The 16,373-nt window shown below is 48.2% G+C and overlaps 1 protein-coding gene across 1 annotated transcript in view; it reads left to right on the plus strand.

Moving 5' to 3' along the window:
* Window positions 1-354: 354 nt before the first annotated feature.
* The window catches only part of SLC22A4 (solute carrier family 22 member 4), a 41,081-nt gene continuing 25,062 nt past the window's right edge, over window positions 355-16,373 (plus strand). The window contains exons 1-3 of the mRNA XM_049649139.1: window positions 355-911; window positions 12,866-12,969; window positions 14,392-14,546. Of these exons, the coding sequence (XP_049505096.1) occupies window positions 519-911; window positions 12,866-12,969; window positions 14,392-14,546 (652 nt within the window). The 5' untranslated portion in view covers window positions 355-518. The remainder of the gene's footprint in view (window positions 912-12,865; window positions 12,970-14,391; window positions 14,547-16,373) is intronic.

Below are 16,373 nucleotides of genomic sequence, written 5' to 3' on the forward strand. Positions count from 1 at the left end.
GAGGGCCAAGGGCCGACTTCTCCAAGACCTCGGTGTCCAGCCTCGGCTCCTGCCTTTCGCCCGCTCTCCCCTCCGGAGCTTCGGCCTGGGGCCTCCGCACTTGGGGTCGCGGGCGACTTAGGGTGCGAGGGAGCGGAGCTTTGCCTCACCGGGCCGTTGGGAGCCCAGGGCGGCTCAGGCGCGGGGTCGCAAGGGCAGGGGGGTGGAGCACCAGGCGGAGCCGGCGGGGAGCCCCACCCCTCCTGCGCGGCCGCCCTCCACTCCCCTCCCCGCCCCTGCCGAGAGGGGCGTGTGGTCCGTAGTGCCTCCCGTGGCTTCTAGCTTTGCGACCGGGAGAGTTCCAACGCACGCAGCCTGTTTCCCGGGAACCCTCCCCGGTCGTGGGCCCCAATTTCCCGCAGCCTTCCACGACTCCGAGAACGTTCTGACACCCTCGGGGAAAGCTCTCTGCTGCACGACTCGGTACGGGGACGGCTTTTCGCACCCCTTGTTGCTGGGGCAGAGCGACGGTGGGAAGCATGCGGGACTACGACGAGGTGACGGCCTTCCTGGGCGAGTGGGGGCCCTTCCAGCGCCTCATCTTCTTCCTGCTCAGCGCCAGCATCATCCCCAACGGCTTCAATGGAATGTCAGTCGTGTTCCTGGCCGCCACCCCGGAGCACCGCTGCCGGGTGCCCGACACCGCGAACCTGAGCAGCGCGTGGCGCAACCACAGTATCCCGCTGCGGCTGCAGGACGGTCGTGAGGTGCCTCACAGCTGCCGGCGCTACCGGCTGGCGGCGATCGCCAACTTCTCGGCACTGGGGCTGGAGCCGGGGCGCGATGTGGATCTGGAGCAACTGGAGCAGGAGAGCTGCCTGGATGGCTGGGAGTTCAGCCAGGACATCTACCTGTCCACCATCGTGACTGAGGTGGGTGTGTGAATGACACTTCATCTGCCTCATATCCCTTGAGACTCCCTGGCAGTGCCTGGGTCCGCGTTTCCCACTTGCAGTCAAACCTGACTGGCAAGCAACTGGGTTATGCTTCTCAAACACGTGTGTGCAGAGCATGAGCAGGGCTCGAGTGAGGCTTATTCCTGAGCGGTCCAGTCTAATATGGAGGGGATGGAGCAGGGAGTGTTGTCGCCAACTGTCTTTCCCTTTTTGAGTTTCACAACAGATGAAATTGTTTCCCAAGAGGCCCAGTCCCAGGCTGCTCAGATGTACAGTCTGATTCAAGTTCCTGCTACTCACATGAGGAAGGGTGTGGGGATCTCTGCTGAACCCAAGTGCAGACACAGAGAAGAGCCTTGTTGCAGGGCAGGCTGTGGGCAGGTTTGACCTGTTTCCTGGCCACAGAGGTCTGAAAGAATCAAAGGGTCTACTGCTCTGCCATACACATTTTGGTGAAGCTTTGGGTCCTATCTTGAGGCTCCAATTTCTCTGAAAAGGAGCAGAGGACCTTCTGATGCTGACTGGCTACAGGGGCCACAGGAGCCATAACTCTGGCCCCAACGTACTGATAAAGAGACTGACTCACAGAGACTCTTCTGAGCATAGGATGCAGGGGCCGGCAGGGGTTCCAGCTTATGCCATTAGCACCTTAGGATCCTAAGTGGTTTGATGGCAAGTTTTCTGTTTCAGGAGTCAGGCTACGCACATACTTTGTCCCTTACACTTCTTGCTTCACATGTGCTATGGGCCACAAGATGCCGCGTCCTTCTGAGGGGGGCATACCCAGACCAGTTTCCTGCTGTTGATCAGACAGGTAGGATTTCCCAGCTTCTGGCCCTGCCCCTGCTCTATGTTCCTCCCAAGAAAAACCCCAGTGTGGCCCCTCTTAGTCCTTAATCCTCTTGTCTCAGAACAATGTAGCAATCATCAGACACCATGTCTGGCCTTATGCTGGGCACTAGGCTAAAGACAGTTGGGGTGTAGGGGCTGCTTTCAAAACTCACATGCCCCTGGGGCACACTGGCCAGGTTACAGAGAGGGCTAACACTAACTCTGGTTAGTAATAGGATTCTGGAGCCTGAATTCAAATTTGGCTGACCTGCTGTGTGACCTGGAGCAGTATATTACTGTCTCTGTGCAGATAACAGGGTGAGGGAACCCTCCAAGAAAGAGTGAAAAATTAGAGCTGAGTCTGGAAATATGAGTAGAACTTGCCCAAGCAAAGAACATGGCAGATTCCGTGGAAGGAATTCCCGTAGATCCAGGCAGATGATGTTCAGGGGATGACAGGTGAGGCTAGATATGCCTACAGAGATCATTTCACAGTGGTCACTGTAAAAATGTTGAGTAATTGACTTTATTCTGAGAGCAGTGAGGAAATAATAAGGGTTCTAAGCAAGGGGTAACATGGCCAGATTTGGGTTTTCAGCAGAAGCTTACTCTAGCTGCTATGAAAAGCAAGAAGACCAGTGAGGAATCTGTGGGAGTTTCCTTGGCAAGAGACTGGTGGCCAGCCAGGGGTGGTGGCTACAGGATCTATAGGACCTGTGGAAAGTGGGCTCAGCCTGTGACCCACCTCTGGATCCCCCAGCATTGCCACCAGGCCTACCTTGGACCCTGAAGTGACTGTGCTTCTCTGGCATTGATCCCCTAGCAGGGGCTCCTAGTGCCCACCCCCTTCCCACAGCCTGGTCCTGGGGTATCTAAGACTGGGGATCAGCTCACTCCACCTCAATTCCTGGAACTTGAGCTAAAGCTGGCCCCACTAGCTGCAGCCCCCCTAAAAGCTGATCTGAACTCTTTTCTCTTCCTTGCTGGTGTCATTGACCTCATGGTGTGAAGGGTGGGTAGCTGCTCACCTTCAAGTCCATAGCTCCTCCTGTTGTGCCCTACTAAAGGATCCTGTGGGCACCTCTGGGGATGCACATCATCACACACTCACACGCAGGAAAAGGGTTTGCTTTTCTCAGCAGGCTTTCCCTTCCTTGCTTCTTTTTTGGTGGAAGAGTAAAATAAAAGACAAATGGATACTGGTGTTTGGGAGGAAGGAGAGGAGAAGCACCTCTGAGTCGGTGAGTAGGGGGAGGTGGTTCTCCACAGACAGATGGTGACACAAGAAGAAGTTCTGGAGTCAGACTGGAGGGCCAGTTCTGACCCCACCCCTAGCCACTTGGCTGACTTCAGCAGTTACATCACTTTTCAAAGCCTCAGTTTCCTTAACTACGAGAGGAGATACAAGCATGTGAAAATCTGCTCGACATTACTAATCAGTAAGGAAATGTAATCAACACCACAGTGAGATATCACCTCACACCCATTAGGATGGCTGTTATATGGAGAAATTGGAATTCTTGTGCACTGTTGGTAGGAGTATAAAAAGGTGTAGCCACTATGAAAAACAGTATGGCAGTTCCTCACAAAATTACAAGTAGTTTACAAGTTGGGAAAACTAGGCAGTCACTTCTGAGCTGGGTACCACTTCTCCTAGGCCCCATGCTCCAGAGGCCCTGTGAGAGCCTTTTTTTGGTAAGGACCAGCTTTCTGTGGCAGGCTGTCAGTGGCCTGAGGCGGGCATGCTTCTCCATCATCCAGGCTTCTGTCCTTTCCTGAAGTTGGCTGCATCCTTTAGGAATCCGTGGGTGGAGCTGCTGGTGGCTATGCCCTTGAGCATGATACAGCCTCCAGCAAAGGGCCTGGGCCTCTAGGGGCACTAGACTCATGCCATCTTTCCTGGGACCTGGGGTCAGGGCACAGACAGAGGAGGACACACTGATTCTCCACCCATAACCCAAAAGTATGAGGTAGGAACATGAGGGCCTCATCCTCTGCTAATAGGGCGCTTATGGGAGGCATTGGGAGTAGCAGAGGAGGGACGATGAAATAGACTAAGGTTGATATCTGGTTGCTACTACCTGGGACTACATACCACAGGATGTGCCTCCTCTGAGGCCTGGGTGGCCTCTGACAAAGGTGAAAACTTTGAGCAGTAGGCAGGCTTATGCAGTTTTCTTTCTGTCAGGCCTGGAAGCTACCAGGAAATGCTGCTGGTGAGTGTAGAGACTAGCAGCTTGGCTGTCAGGACAGCCTGAATATTATTAACCAAGTTCACACTCTAGCTCTCTGTCACATTCCAGAGGGGACAAGGTATGGGATCTACGCCTCCAGCCAACACCAGCGAGATTTTCAGAAAGATCTTGCACAGAAAACAAATAAAAGAGACTCAGGGGCTTCCCCTAGCTCTGATCTGAAATTGCTTCCCTGTTTGTTTATCAGCTGCCTCACCCCAAACAGTTTGCACGTTGCCTCTCAGCTGTGCTCCTCTGACAATGGCCACCAGGATCTCAGAATGTGCTTTTGTCCGGAGGCTTCTTCACCCACATCTCCTGCCAAGTTTCTGGATAAACAAACTTTGTCCATCCCTCCTGGTGTACAACAGAATGCTCACACAGAGTCCAAGAGGTAGGGTGGTGTATTGACAAAAACAAGGCTCTGGCAGGATGGGTCACAGGAGCTGCACATGCCTCTGAGTGGACTATAATTTCGTCCTGGCAGCAAGCTAAATTCACTTCATATTCCGGGCTAATGCAGGGCTGCCTTGTTATCTGAAACTTTGGTCTGGTTTTAAGTATGTCTTTGGAGCCCAAAAGAAGAGCAAGAAAAGCACGCATTTGGAGTAGAGATGGTGGAGAGAGATTGGAGGCTCTTGGGAAGGGCCAGGTTGACTCACATGCCCTAGCGATGGCCACAGATAGCCTGAGGCTGGCGGCTTTTGCTGTGTATTTGTAGGACTGGAGGTCAGGTTCACAGTGGCATCTTCCATAGCTTCCCCTCAGTGCTGGAGGGCTGATACAGACCCCATCTCACTCACTTCTGTTCCCAGAGTGGAGCCTAGGAGATGTGTGGTGGATCTGATGCCAGGCTGCACGGGGGAGAGCCGGATCTCTGAGTCCCCTTCTCTTTCCTTCAGGTGCCTCCACTCCCATCCTTACCATCCCACTCAAACTTTTGCTTTGGTTCAGCCTCTAGTGACCACAGAGCTCTCCACTGAGGCCTCCCCACCTATGGTTGTTTTTTCTTTACCTGTAATCTAAAGAAGGAAGGATACTGAGGACATTTTAAGGTTTAGTGCCCCCCTTCCCCCCCCCACTATCCCCTGAGCTCCGAGTTGTAGAGGCTTTATGCCTGGTGAGTACAGCCAAGAGATTGGGGAATCCCATCCTCTACTTGGCTCCTACTCATATAGTGGCAGCTCAAGCCCAGATTCCACAGACTGAGAATACTGGGGCCCTGGTTGTGCTTGTCCCAGATTGTTTGTAAGGTAAGATGTTCCATCCCAGGAGAGTCAAGCTGAAATGCAGAGGCTACAATCCTCACCCAGAATCCAATTCTGAGGGCCACTTTTCCTACTACCGGCTCTGGAGCAAGGGCTCAGAGATTTTGTCCAGGCAGACAGGTAGGCCATAAGAATGGAGCTCTGAAGCTGTCCCCACGGGAAATAACTGCATTTGTTAGAAGTTGAAGAAGAAAAACACTAATCTACACAGCTCAGAAGCTCAAAGAATTCCAAGTGGAAGAAACAAAAAGAGTTCCACACACAGATACATTATAGTAAAACTGCTGAGACCCAAAGACAAAGGTAAAGTTTTGAAAGCAGCAAAGAAAATATGACTTGTGACATACAAGGGAAGCCTGATAAGGTTTACCCTTGACTTCTCATCAGAAACAATGGAGGCCAGAAGCCAGTGGGTAACATATTCAAAATGGTGAAAGAAAAAAGATGTCAACCAAGAATCTTAGTTCTAGCAAAACTATCTTTCAAAAATGAAGTAAAGATATTCCCAAATACAAAAACGCACAACTGAGAGAAAGTTTTCACAACTTATTCTTCAGGAATAAGTTTTTTTAAATGAACAACTTAAGCTCTGAAAACTAAAAAACATCTTTGAAAGAAATTAAAGAAGACATAAATAGGAGCACTTGGGTGGCTCAGTACATTAAAGGACTGACTCTCGATTTCATCTTGGGTCTTGATCACAGGGTTGTGGGATCAAGCCCCAAGTCAGGCTCTGTGCTGAGCATGGAGCCTGCTTGGGATTCTCTCGTTCTGCCCTCTCCTTCGCGTGTGCACATGCACTGTCTTTCTCTCTCTCTCTCAAATTAAAAAAAAAAAAAGGAAGACATAAATAAATGTGAAGACATGTCATGTTCTGCTCATGAAGTAGAAGTCATAATATTGTTAAGATAGTAGCACTCCTCAAATTTATCTATAGATTCAACACAAAATTTGTTCAGTATTATTAGTCATAAGGGAAATGAAAATTGAAACCACAATAAGACACTTAATACCTGTTGGGATGGTTAGAGTTAAAATGACATACAATAACAAGTGTTGGTAGGAAGATGGAGAACTGAAACCCTTGTTCATTGCTGTTGGGACTGTAAAATGATGCAGCCACTTTAGAAAATACTTTGGGAGTTTCTTGAAAGGTTAAATGTAGATTTATCACGACTTAGCAGTTCCACTCCTATGTATATACCCAAGAAAAATGAAAACATATATCCATACAAAATCCTGTCTGCAGAAATTCATGGCATCATTATTTTTTAATGTTTTTTTAAGTTTATTATTTATTTTTGAGGGAGGGGAGAAGGTCAGAGAGACACAATCCCAAGTAGGCTCTACACTATCAGAGCTGAGCCTGATGCAAGGCTCAAACTCACAAACCATGAGATCATGACCTGAACTGAACCAAGAGTTAGATACTTAACCAACTGAGCCACCCAGGCACCCCCATGGCATCATTATTCATAAAAGCCATAAAGTGGAAACAACCCCATTGTCTATCAACTGATGACTGCTAAGTAAAATGTAGTCTATCCATACAGTGGTGTATTATTCAACTGTAAAAAGGAAAGAAGTACTGATACATGCTAAAACGACATGAATGAACCTTGAAAACATTATGCTGAGTGAAAGAAGCCAGTCACAAAATACTACATATTGTATAGTTCCACTTAAATTAAATGTCCAGAATTGGCAAATCCTTAGAGACAGAAAATGTATTAGTGGTTGCCAGAGGCCGAGGGAAGAGAATGGGAAGTGACTGTTCATGGGTATGGGGTTTCTTTCAGAGGTGCTGAAAATGTTCTCAAATTAGATAGTGCTGATGGCTGCATAACTCTTCAAATAATGCCAAAAACCACTGAATTGTACACATTACAAGAGTGAATTTTATGGTATGTAAATTGTATTTCAATGAAGCTATTATAAACACAAAGAACAAAAAACCTAGATTTCCCCACATCCATCCCCATCATGTGGCTGGGAAATTTCTAGCTTAGTCACAACAAAGTTATGAAAAAGAAATTGGAGTGGATGTGTATTCTGTTATTAACTAACTACTACTTCCTATTTTTCCCCTGGAATGAAAAGTGTAAGATGACACAATGGAAACCTATTTTTCATTCTTAAATGGACTATTGCTAGCTTTTCATTCACAGTAATCTCTGAGATTGATATCCATTTATAAAAGGATTTTATGCTTTCTGGTAAAAGCTTTTTTGGTTTTCGGTCACTGACGAAGAAGTTCTTATATCCAAGAATCTCTGTTGGCTAGTCAGGTTTAAGTGTAACCTGCTTTACTTATTCATTCATACTGTTTGTTCTAAGTCATGATTTTGCTGTGAGGACAAAGGCATGAGCTTAGTAGAAAGTGAATGACCATTTAATGAGGCCTGAAATGTGTCAGACACTGTGTTAAACACTGTACTTACATCTCCTGTGCTCATGACAACCCCAGGAAGGGGTGTTCTTGTTACTTCTTTGAAGATGAGAAAGCAGGCTGATAGAGGTGGATGAATGCCCAAAGTCACACAACCAGAAGTGGTAGAGCCCAAGAGAGCCTGTGCTCTTTGCTCAACGTCAGGCTGCCTTCTGGAGTTCTCAGTATTATGGAGGTCACAGGGATACTCTTATCTTTATGTTCTTTTATGGCTTTGGTAAAGGGTAAAACTGCTAGCTAGACTGGCTACTTTCACAGTTCAAGGTTAAAGGTGATTTTCAAAGGACAGCGTGTGATACCATGGTTTTCCCCAAACTCATTTTCCATTACACCTGATTGTTCAGCATTCAGCATTCATTCATGAACAATTTGTTGAATATACACCATTTGCCTAGCCTGGTGCAAGCGTTAGTTATCTAAAATGATTACCTGATTGAGTTCAGGTTTTAGAACTCTGTCCATCTGAAAGAGGTTGAGGAAGGGGTGTCTCTTTTTCTCTCTAGCCAGAGATCAAGGGCACAGTGGCCCAGAACAGAGCCTGCCCTGCCCAGGACTACTGGGCTCATGCATGCACATATGCACACCTGATCTGTCCTATAAAGTATGCTTGACCTTGAGCTTTGTGGAGGCAGCAACCATGTCTGTTTTGTGCCCCACACAGAGTCTGGCCCAGAGCAGGTGCTCAATGACGGTTGAATAAATAATTAAGCAATTCCTTTTGCCAATCCACTAGAACTCGAGCTGGTTGCTTCATTGCCCTGTGCCTTCATTTCCTCATTTATAAAGTAGGGATAAAGAGAGTACTCATTTCACATGACAACCTTGAGATCCCATGAGATAATACAAGGCACACAATGAGCACCCAATACACTATAGTCAATGTTTCTGTGAAGGGGCATGAGAGACATGCATTTCTATGCCAAGAGTGGCCTTCCGTCTTCTATTACCTTGTGACCTGGGTTTTTGTTTCTTAAAGCAAAGCTGAAGGGTGGGTGGCCCAGCTACAACAACTCACTCTGCTATGTTAAGGAATGTTAAGACCCTGAGGTCTAAGACCCTGGGGATGAGGCAGACATGGTAACCCTGAGAAGGCATATCCGGTGCCCCCACTCTACACAGCTTGGGCCAGTTAGTTCCTACATTACACTGTGTCCAATGTGGTGTGTGTGTGTGTGTGTGTGTGTGTGTGTGTGTGTGTGGTGGAGGAGGAGGGGGTTATGTTTTGGAAATTTTAGTGCTTGATCTGAAATCACAGCTCCAGGGCAACACCAGCCAGCTCCTCACCAGACCGTCCACCACTAGTCTCTGAGCAAATCACGTTATGCATGTTTGTGTGTACATGTATGTACACATATGTGCAGAGACCCAAGGGACAGTTCTGTCTTATTTAAGAAAAGACTCTCTTCAGGACTCCTGGCTGACTCTGTTGATTGAGCGTCTGATTTCGGCTCAGGTCATGATCTCCAAGTTTGTGGGTTTGAGCCCTGTGTTGGGCTTTGTGCTGACAGCTCAGAACCTGGAGCCTGCTTTGGATTCTGTGTGTGTGTGTGTGTGTGTGTGTGAGTGTGTGTGTGTGTGTGTGTGTGTGTGTGTCTGCCCCTCCCCTGCTCTCTCTCTCTCTCTCTCAAAAATAAACATTAAAAATATTTAAATAAATTTTTTATTTAAAAAATTTCTCTCAAAATAAACATTAAATAAAATAAACATTTTCTTATTAAAAAGATTTTTTTAAGACTATCTTCCACTCAGCCTACAATGTCATTGCTAACCACAGGGAGTTCCCTGGGCTCTGGCTAGTGGGGCACCAAGATGCACCCCTCAAGTCCCAAGGGGCTGGTCACAGGTAGGGCCTGGCCTCCACAATAGCCCCATGGAGAAAAGGGCCCTTCTTTAGGCTGGCAACTGATTTCTAGGACTCTAGTCTCATGAGCTGAAGCTGGAACTTTGTCTACAAATCCTATATCCTATTACTAGGTCTGCTTCAGCTTTCCAAACAGATTTTCTGGGCATAGTAACTTCTCAAGAGAGGGCCCAACCTTGGAATGAACCATGGGTAGCTATGATGTCCAGCTGCCTTCCTCTGCTGGGTATGAGCAGGAGTTCCAAAGGCCAAAAACACCCTCCATGAACCCGCAACAGGTGGATGCTATGTGCACATGACTACCTCCTGTGCCACATGATGCTGATAGGGCTTCTTGGGCCCCTCTTCAGGGAAGAAGGGGGACCTAGAGCCATGGCTGTGTGGGCTCCAATAGGAGAGCAATGGGGAGCTGGCCCTTAACCCATCCTTCCCAGCACCCCAATTCAGAACTTGTCCTGCTCCATTCCCTAAATGGACCAGGCTCGACCCACTGCCAGGCCTTCTTTATGGGCATGCAAACTGTGCAGTCATATGGGGCTCCAAAGTTGTTTGTAATGCTCTGCTACTAACATCTTGAAATTCTTCATAGTTTTTGAACAAAGTGTCTTGCATTTTCAGATTGTACCAGGTAGCCAATCCTGCTCGCTACCTTTGCCATGTAATCCCTGGCTCCACATATAACAGTCTTCCTCTTTCCTTTCTGTCTTTAATTCTTTCTTTTTCCTTAATGTTTATTTATTTTTGAGAGAGAGAGAGAGAGAGAGCAGGAGAGGGGCAGAGAGAGACACACAGAATCCAAAGCAGGCTCCAGGCTCCAAGCTGTCAGCACAGAGCCCGACACAGGGCTCAAATTCATGAATCGTGAGATCATGACCTGAGCTGAAGTCAGACGCTCAAATGACTGAGCCACCCAGGCGCCCGTCTTTAAGTCTTATTTATCCTACTCTAAGGCAAAATCCTGACAGAAAAATACTCAAAAACCACAAAGGAGAGCACATTCTCTTTGAAGAGCTTTTCTGCTTGACTGCAGATGGGATGGTGACAGTGAACAATAGACACATCAATACCCCTACCACACTTGAGAGTTTCTCAGCTCTGCCCAGCACTAAAGGCTGTGGTAGAGGTCTTTTGCCCTTGGTCCTACTGTCTTCCATGAAGAATTATAGGGGATGGTATCTAATAAGCTCATTTGCCTGACCTTTGGAGTTCTTGTCCAAAGCATGACATGGGTGCAAGGTTGGTACAAGATCAAGCCTGAGCTGGTATCTAGCAAGCCCATTTACTGCTATGACTTCAGACAAACCCAGTCTCAGAACCTCAGTTCACTCTTACACAAAGCAGGCAAAACAACATGTTAGGAGGCTTTGGAGTCTCAGTTTTATGAATCTGAGTGTTGGGGCAGATTCCAAGCTCTTTTCTGACACTTTGGCCAGTGATTTTTCAGAAGTGGGTGGCCACTAATTCAGGTGCATGTCCTGTCTATGCCTTCTAACCCATGGCATGACAGGGCACATGAATCCAGGCATACAGTTTTGGAGGGTTTGTGCCCTTTCCCCTGAAGCCCATTCAGGAACCTCAGTTGAAGAAAAACTGTACTCTGGACATGATCTCAGATTCATCCTCTGCTTGTGCCTGGGGGACAGAGAGTCAAGTTCCTGGCCCACTTTGTTTTTCCTCTGCAGAGCTATGCTTGGGCTTTCTGCCTGTAGCCAGGATCGTGGGTGCCAGGAGAGGCGGCCTCATGAATCTTGTTATTGTCTTTAGGACGGGAGTGTTCTCAAGGACCTTATCCTCAACATCACAGCGTGACCCCTTTGTGGAAGGAAGTCTACAGGAGAGACTTCTCTCAGGTCTTAGTACTTAGAAAAACTAAATTCTGCAGAACAAGTATATTACTTTGCCTATGCGGATCCTGTGAGCTGAGCCACAGGGATCTTCAGAGCTGGATTTCAGAGCGTCTCTGGCAAGCATGCAGGCCCCTGGGCAGGACAGCTGGCTGTGGGTCTAATCCTGGCTTGGTTATTTTGCAACCCTTCCTCCCCTCTGTTGTGTGCCCTGACTCCTTAGCCTTTTGTTTTATACTTTTCTCTTGGATGCGTCCTGCTGGAGACTGAAGTGTGATATAAATATGTGAATTCATTTTTAAATCTATTTTAGGGAAGTTGTGAGGATTAAGAACTGAACTGCTTAATGAATGTCATGGAAGCAGTTCTACCACCAAGTGGAGGGGGGATTGGGTAGGAGGCAGGGGGTTTTCCTGTAGACTGGATCATCTTGCCACACATAGCAATCCCTTGACCCAGAGCCCCCAAAATATCTATGGGTGCCTGCAGTATATATGTGTATATGGATGTATATATATTTCATATATACATATATATACATACATATACACATATATTTCATTCATATATATATATATATATATATATATATATATGAAAGCTCACTGAGCACACTTTGAAATCTTTGCAACTTCCCTTGAAATTTTGCTGACTTGACTAAATTGAAGAGCTGGGAGCTGAAATTCCTGCTGAAGCCCTCATGTTATGGATCCACCAGCAGGGACTTGTTAGGGGTGTGACAGCCCACAGGCCCTGGGGAATTGGAGGAACCACCTTTCTGGAAAGGCTGGGTAGGAAGGGTAGGAAAGAGTATGGAGGAGTGTAGAGGGGAGATAAGGGGTGCTGGGGAGGTATAGATACCCACCCCCCACCACACAGTGGGCCCTGAATTTAGGCTCCAAACTCAGCCTATGGTGTGAATAGAGCAGTGAACACAAGGTTTTCTGGAGGAGTCTGCTCAGAAAATATAATCATAGACCACTTGCACTTTTCAACAAGGCAGAGGAAACTTCTATGCCTGGACCAAGGGACCAGGCCCTCTGCCCTGCCCCTGGGGAGTTTCAAACACCTTCCCTCCATGCTTGGATGCCTTCTGAAACAGAAATACTACCTTGCTTCATACTGCTTCACAACTGAGGGGTCACCGGTCACAGCCGTGGCCTCGGCTAGCTTTTTGCTATGGGACGCAAGAAGAGCCAAGGCATTACCCTCCCTTACCTGGAGAAGAGGAAGGTGAATCTCAGGGAGGGCAGTGACTTGCCCCAGTAAATGCTAGAGTCAAGAGTCACCCCCAGGGTGAGACCTAGGCCCTTAGCACAAAGTTGACAGCCTGTCACAGGGGAGGAGAGCCTTTTCCAGCTGCCATGCTACTCCCTCAGATCTGGGCTGGGACTGGGCCTGCTGGAGGGCTGGGTCCATGCTTCATGTTGTCTTCTCTGGCAGTGGAGTCTAGTGTGTGAAGATGACTGGAAGACGCCCCTCACCTCCTCCCTGTTCTTCCTGGGTGTGCTCTTTGGCTCCTTCGTGTCCGGGCAGCTATCAGACAGGTAAGGAGGCTGGGAGGGAGAAAGGGTGGGATAGAGCCCCTTGTCCATTCACTATCTGTCTGGGAGTTGAACTGAATTTCGGGTATTTCTACCCAGAGAAAGAGAGGCCCCTCATACCAACAAGTCAGTGCAAGGAGGAGCCCTAATATCTCACATCTTCCCTGCCCTCATTTCCTTATTGGAACCTTACTTTGTTCAGTTTTCCCAGCCTTGCATTTCCAGGGTTTTGCCCAAAGGTCAGGAGGAGGCAATGGTCCCACTGGAGACTGCAGTCTTTATATCACCAAACTTCTCAAAAAAAGAACACACACACACACACACACACACACCCTGCTGGCATCACCACTGCCTCCCCATCCTATCCCTAACTTTCAGATGGCACATTATCTGTCCACAAACAGCCATCAGTCAGAGTAAGGGCCAGACAGTGAGTGCCCACATCACTGCTATGCAGGGCACCAGGGCCACAGACTGACCGAGGCTGGTTGTGGACCTCCTGGATCTCAATCTAGAGGAGACAGCATCGCAGCTCCAGGAGAAGTGCCTCACTGGCCCCTGAATGTTCTATGGGGACCAGAGCAGGAAGGTGGGAATGCTAAACGGCAGTGTTGAGAAGGCTTCCCAGAGGAATGCCTATCACTCCGCCACTTACCAAGTCCAAAGGGACAGCAAACCCAACAGCCTGAGATCTGATTTTGGAAAATGAGGTAGGAGACAGTTTGGCCACGCCTGTGCTCCATTCTACTCATTGGTCACTATCAGAAAGCGAAGTGAAGGCTTAAGCCAATTTTCAGCATGTCTACTGCTAAGAGCTACTTTTCCCATAGAGAACTGGCTTGCAATTTTGTTTGCACATTAGACTCATCTGGGAATTTTTTTTAAATCCTGACACGCAAACTGCATCCTAGACAATAAGAATCTTAGGAGGTGAGATGCTGACGCGGGCATTTTTTGGCACCAGGGGGTTTCAAGTATAGCTAAAGTTGAAGACCACTGCCATAAAGGGAGTCTTCACTCTGGATTGACACAATTCCCATATTGCTGATAAATGTATCTGTAACCTGTACTTACCAATTTGCCAGAAATGTGGTGGCAGCTTCTTCCTGTGGCTTATTCTAAAGAGCAGAATTCTATGTGGTCCTTGCATGAGCCGCTCTGTGATTTCAAGATATGGGGCCTTTACAGAAGGTTTTGAATCTCAGAAGTCACTTCCTGGGTAGATGGATGCCCAAGACCTCACCAAGGAAGAAGTGGGAGGATGAGACAGGGAGAAAAGTCTATCACACAGCCCTGAAAACAAACAGACAGACAGACAAACAAACAAACAAACACAAAGTCTGCAGTGATGCCTGACTCAGGGTTTGCCACATGCCCGGCTGTGAACTGCACATGCCATCTTTTGTGCTGTGCTGTATTCTACAGGTTTGGCAGGAAGAGCATCCTCTTTGCGACCATGGCTGTGCAAACTGGCTTCAGCTTCGTACAGATTTTCTCCATCAACTGGGAGATGTTTACTGTGTTATTTGTCATCGTGGGCATGGGACAGATCTCCAACTATGTGGTGGCCTTCATTCTAGGTAAGAATGTTTTCTGATGCTCCGGCCTTCTCCTTCAAACCTTTTGAGAGGCCAGGAAGAAGGGACAACCAAAGAGGAGCATAGGGAGTGCTCTTAGGACAGCAGGAGGCTCCTCAACCCATGGGCTGTGCTTCTAAAACATGATCGGCCTCATATGTGTGTTGGGGAGGGGGCTGAAGCCTCAGGTTCTTTGATCTGGTTGCAGGCAAGGCAGGCACCCACAAGGCTGGGCTCTGGAATGTAGTGGTAGATAGAAGCTGGAGCTGATAGGAACCAGCCACACAATAGCTGAGCACAATTCAGCAACACGGGGCTTGGCAAAGGCACAAAGTTGGGGTGCTGGGGATGTCTTTGACTTGAGCTTTGAAAGCTTGGGATGTCTGCCTGTGTCAGGGCAAAAGTCTTCCTGGCAGCTGTGCATGGCCTGTGGAAGAACTTAGGGTAGATGGTGTAGCCGGTACACAGGTAGAAGAGGCAGGCATGTGCCAGACAGGAGTTCAGTGCCAGTCTGCCATCCCTGGGCAGGTCTGGTGGAGCTCACTCCAGAGAATATCAGCAGTGTGCAGGATGAAGTCTTGCTGATAGTAGTCCTATCTCCTAACAACAGCCTTGCTTCTGGAGTCTCAGGCTGCTGAGTGGGACACACAAACTAAAAGACATGAGGAGGCCCCCAGGGCCCTCACCAGCATTTCCTGAGAGGAAGTGAGGTGAGCTCCAAGCAGGCTGACCAGGGTCACCCATGAGAGCAAGCACCCCAACATGCTCTCTGAGCCCACCTGCTGACTCTGACCAGCTGAGAGGAGGGGAAATGAGGGGCCCTTCTGGAACAATAGACAACAGTTCCTATAATCTCTAGGCTGACAATATATCCTTGTTGATTCATTGCTGACCCAGTTTGCCCCTATTGTCACAGTGTAATTATTAACATGCCCTTTTAATGTAAGTCTAACAATTCTTCCTGCTGCGTCTGGTAAGATGGATTCTGATTGCTTTTAAGAATCTGAATGACTCCCTGGATTTGGAGATGCTATGCTCTCTTAGTTGAGGACGTGTACACTCTCTGTGAGGTTAAGATGGAATTGCTCACATTCCACTCCTTTAATGATTTGTGAAGAGCTCCCATAGCCAAGGTGTCTGAAGATGGGGGGAGGGAAGAGCATGCTGGAGCCACATGGTCCTGACAGTTAGTACCCTCTTCAGCAGGCCCCAGCAGGAGGGGGGCCTCCCTCTTCCTTGTGGGGAAAGAGGGGAGCCAGATGTTCTTTTTTTTTTAAGACAGACAGACAGACAGACAGTGTGAGCAGGGGAGGGGCAGAGGGAGAGGGAGACACAAAATCCAAAGCAGGCCCCAGGCTCAGAGCTGTCAGCACAGAGCCCGAGACACAGGGCTTGAACTCACGAACCGTGAGATCATGACCTAAACTGAAGTTGGATGCTTAACTGACTGACCCACCCAGGTGCCCCAAGAGCCAGGTGTTCTTAAAGAAGGTCCTTTGTGTAGAGGACACACAGCTTCAGGCCAGTAGTGCTAGAAATGAGAAATTGGAGGAATTTAGGATGAAATTGCAACCTCCTAATGAAGGCTGCAAGGACACAGGGCTCTTGAATAAAGCCTATTTGTTCTCATGGGCAAAATCACCCAGAATCCATCTTCCTAGGGGTGATCCTCCCTAGGTCCAAAAAGCCCAATTTGTGGCTATACTTGGGCCAGACACATACCAGAGACTAAACAGGTCTCCCCAAAGCAGATGATTCTGCCTGAGATTGGCAGACTCCTTTAAGGAGGACCTAAAAGACCATCTAAAAGGGAAGGGCAGAAAATCATGG

The sequence above is a fragment of the Panthera uncia genome (genome assembly GCF_023721935.1).
Source record: "Panthera uncia isolate 11264 chromosome A1 unlocalized genomic scaffold, Puncia_PCG_1.0 HiC_scaffold_17, whole genome shotgun sequence".
Taxonomy (NCBI): Eukaryota; Metazoa; Chordata; class Mammalia; order Carnivora; family Felidae; genus Panthera; species Panthera uncia.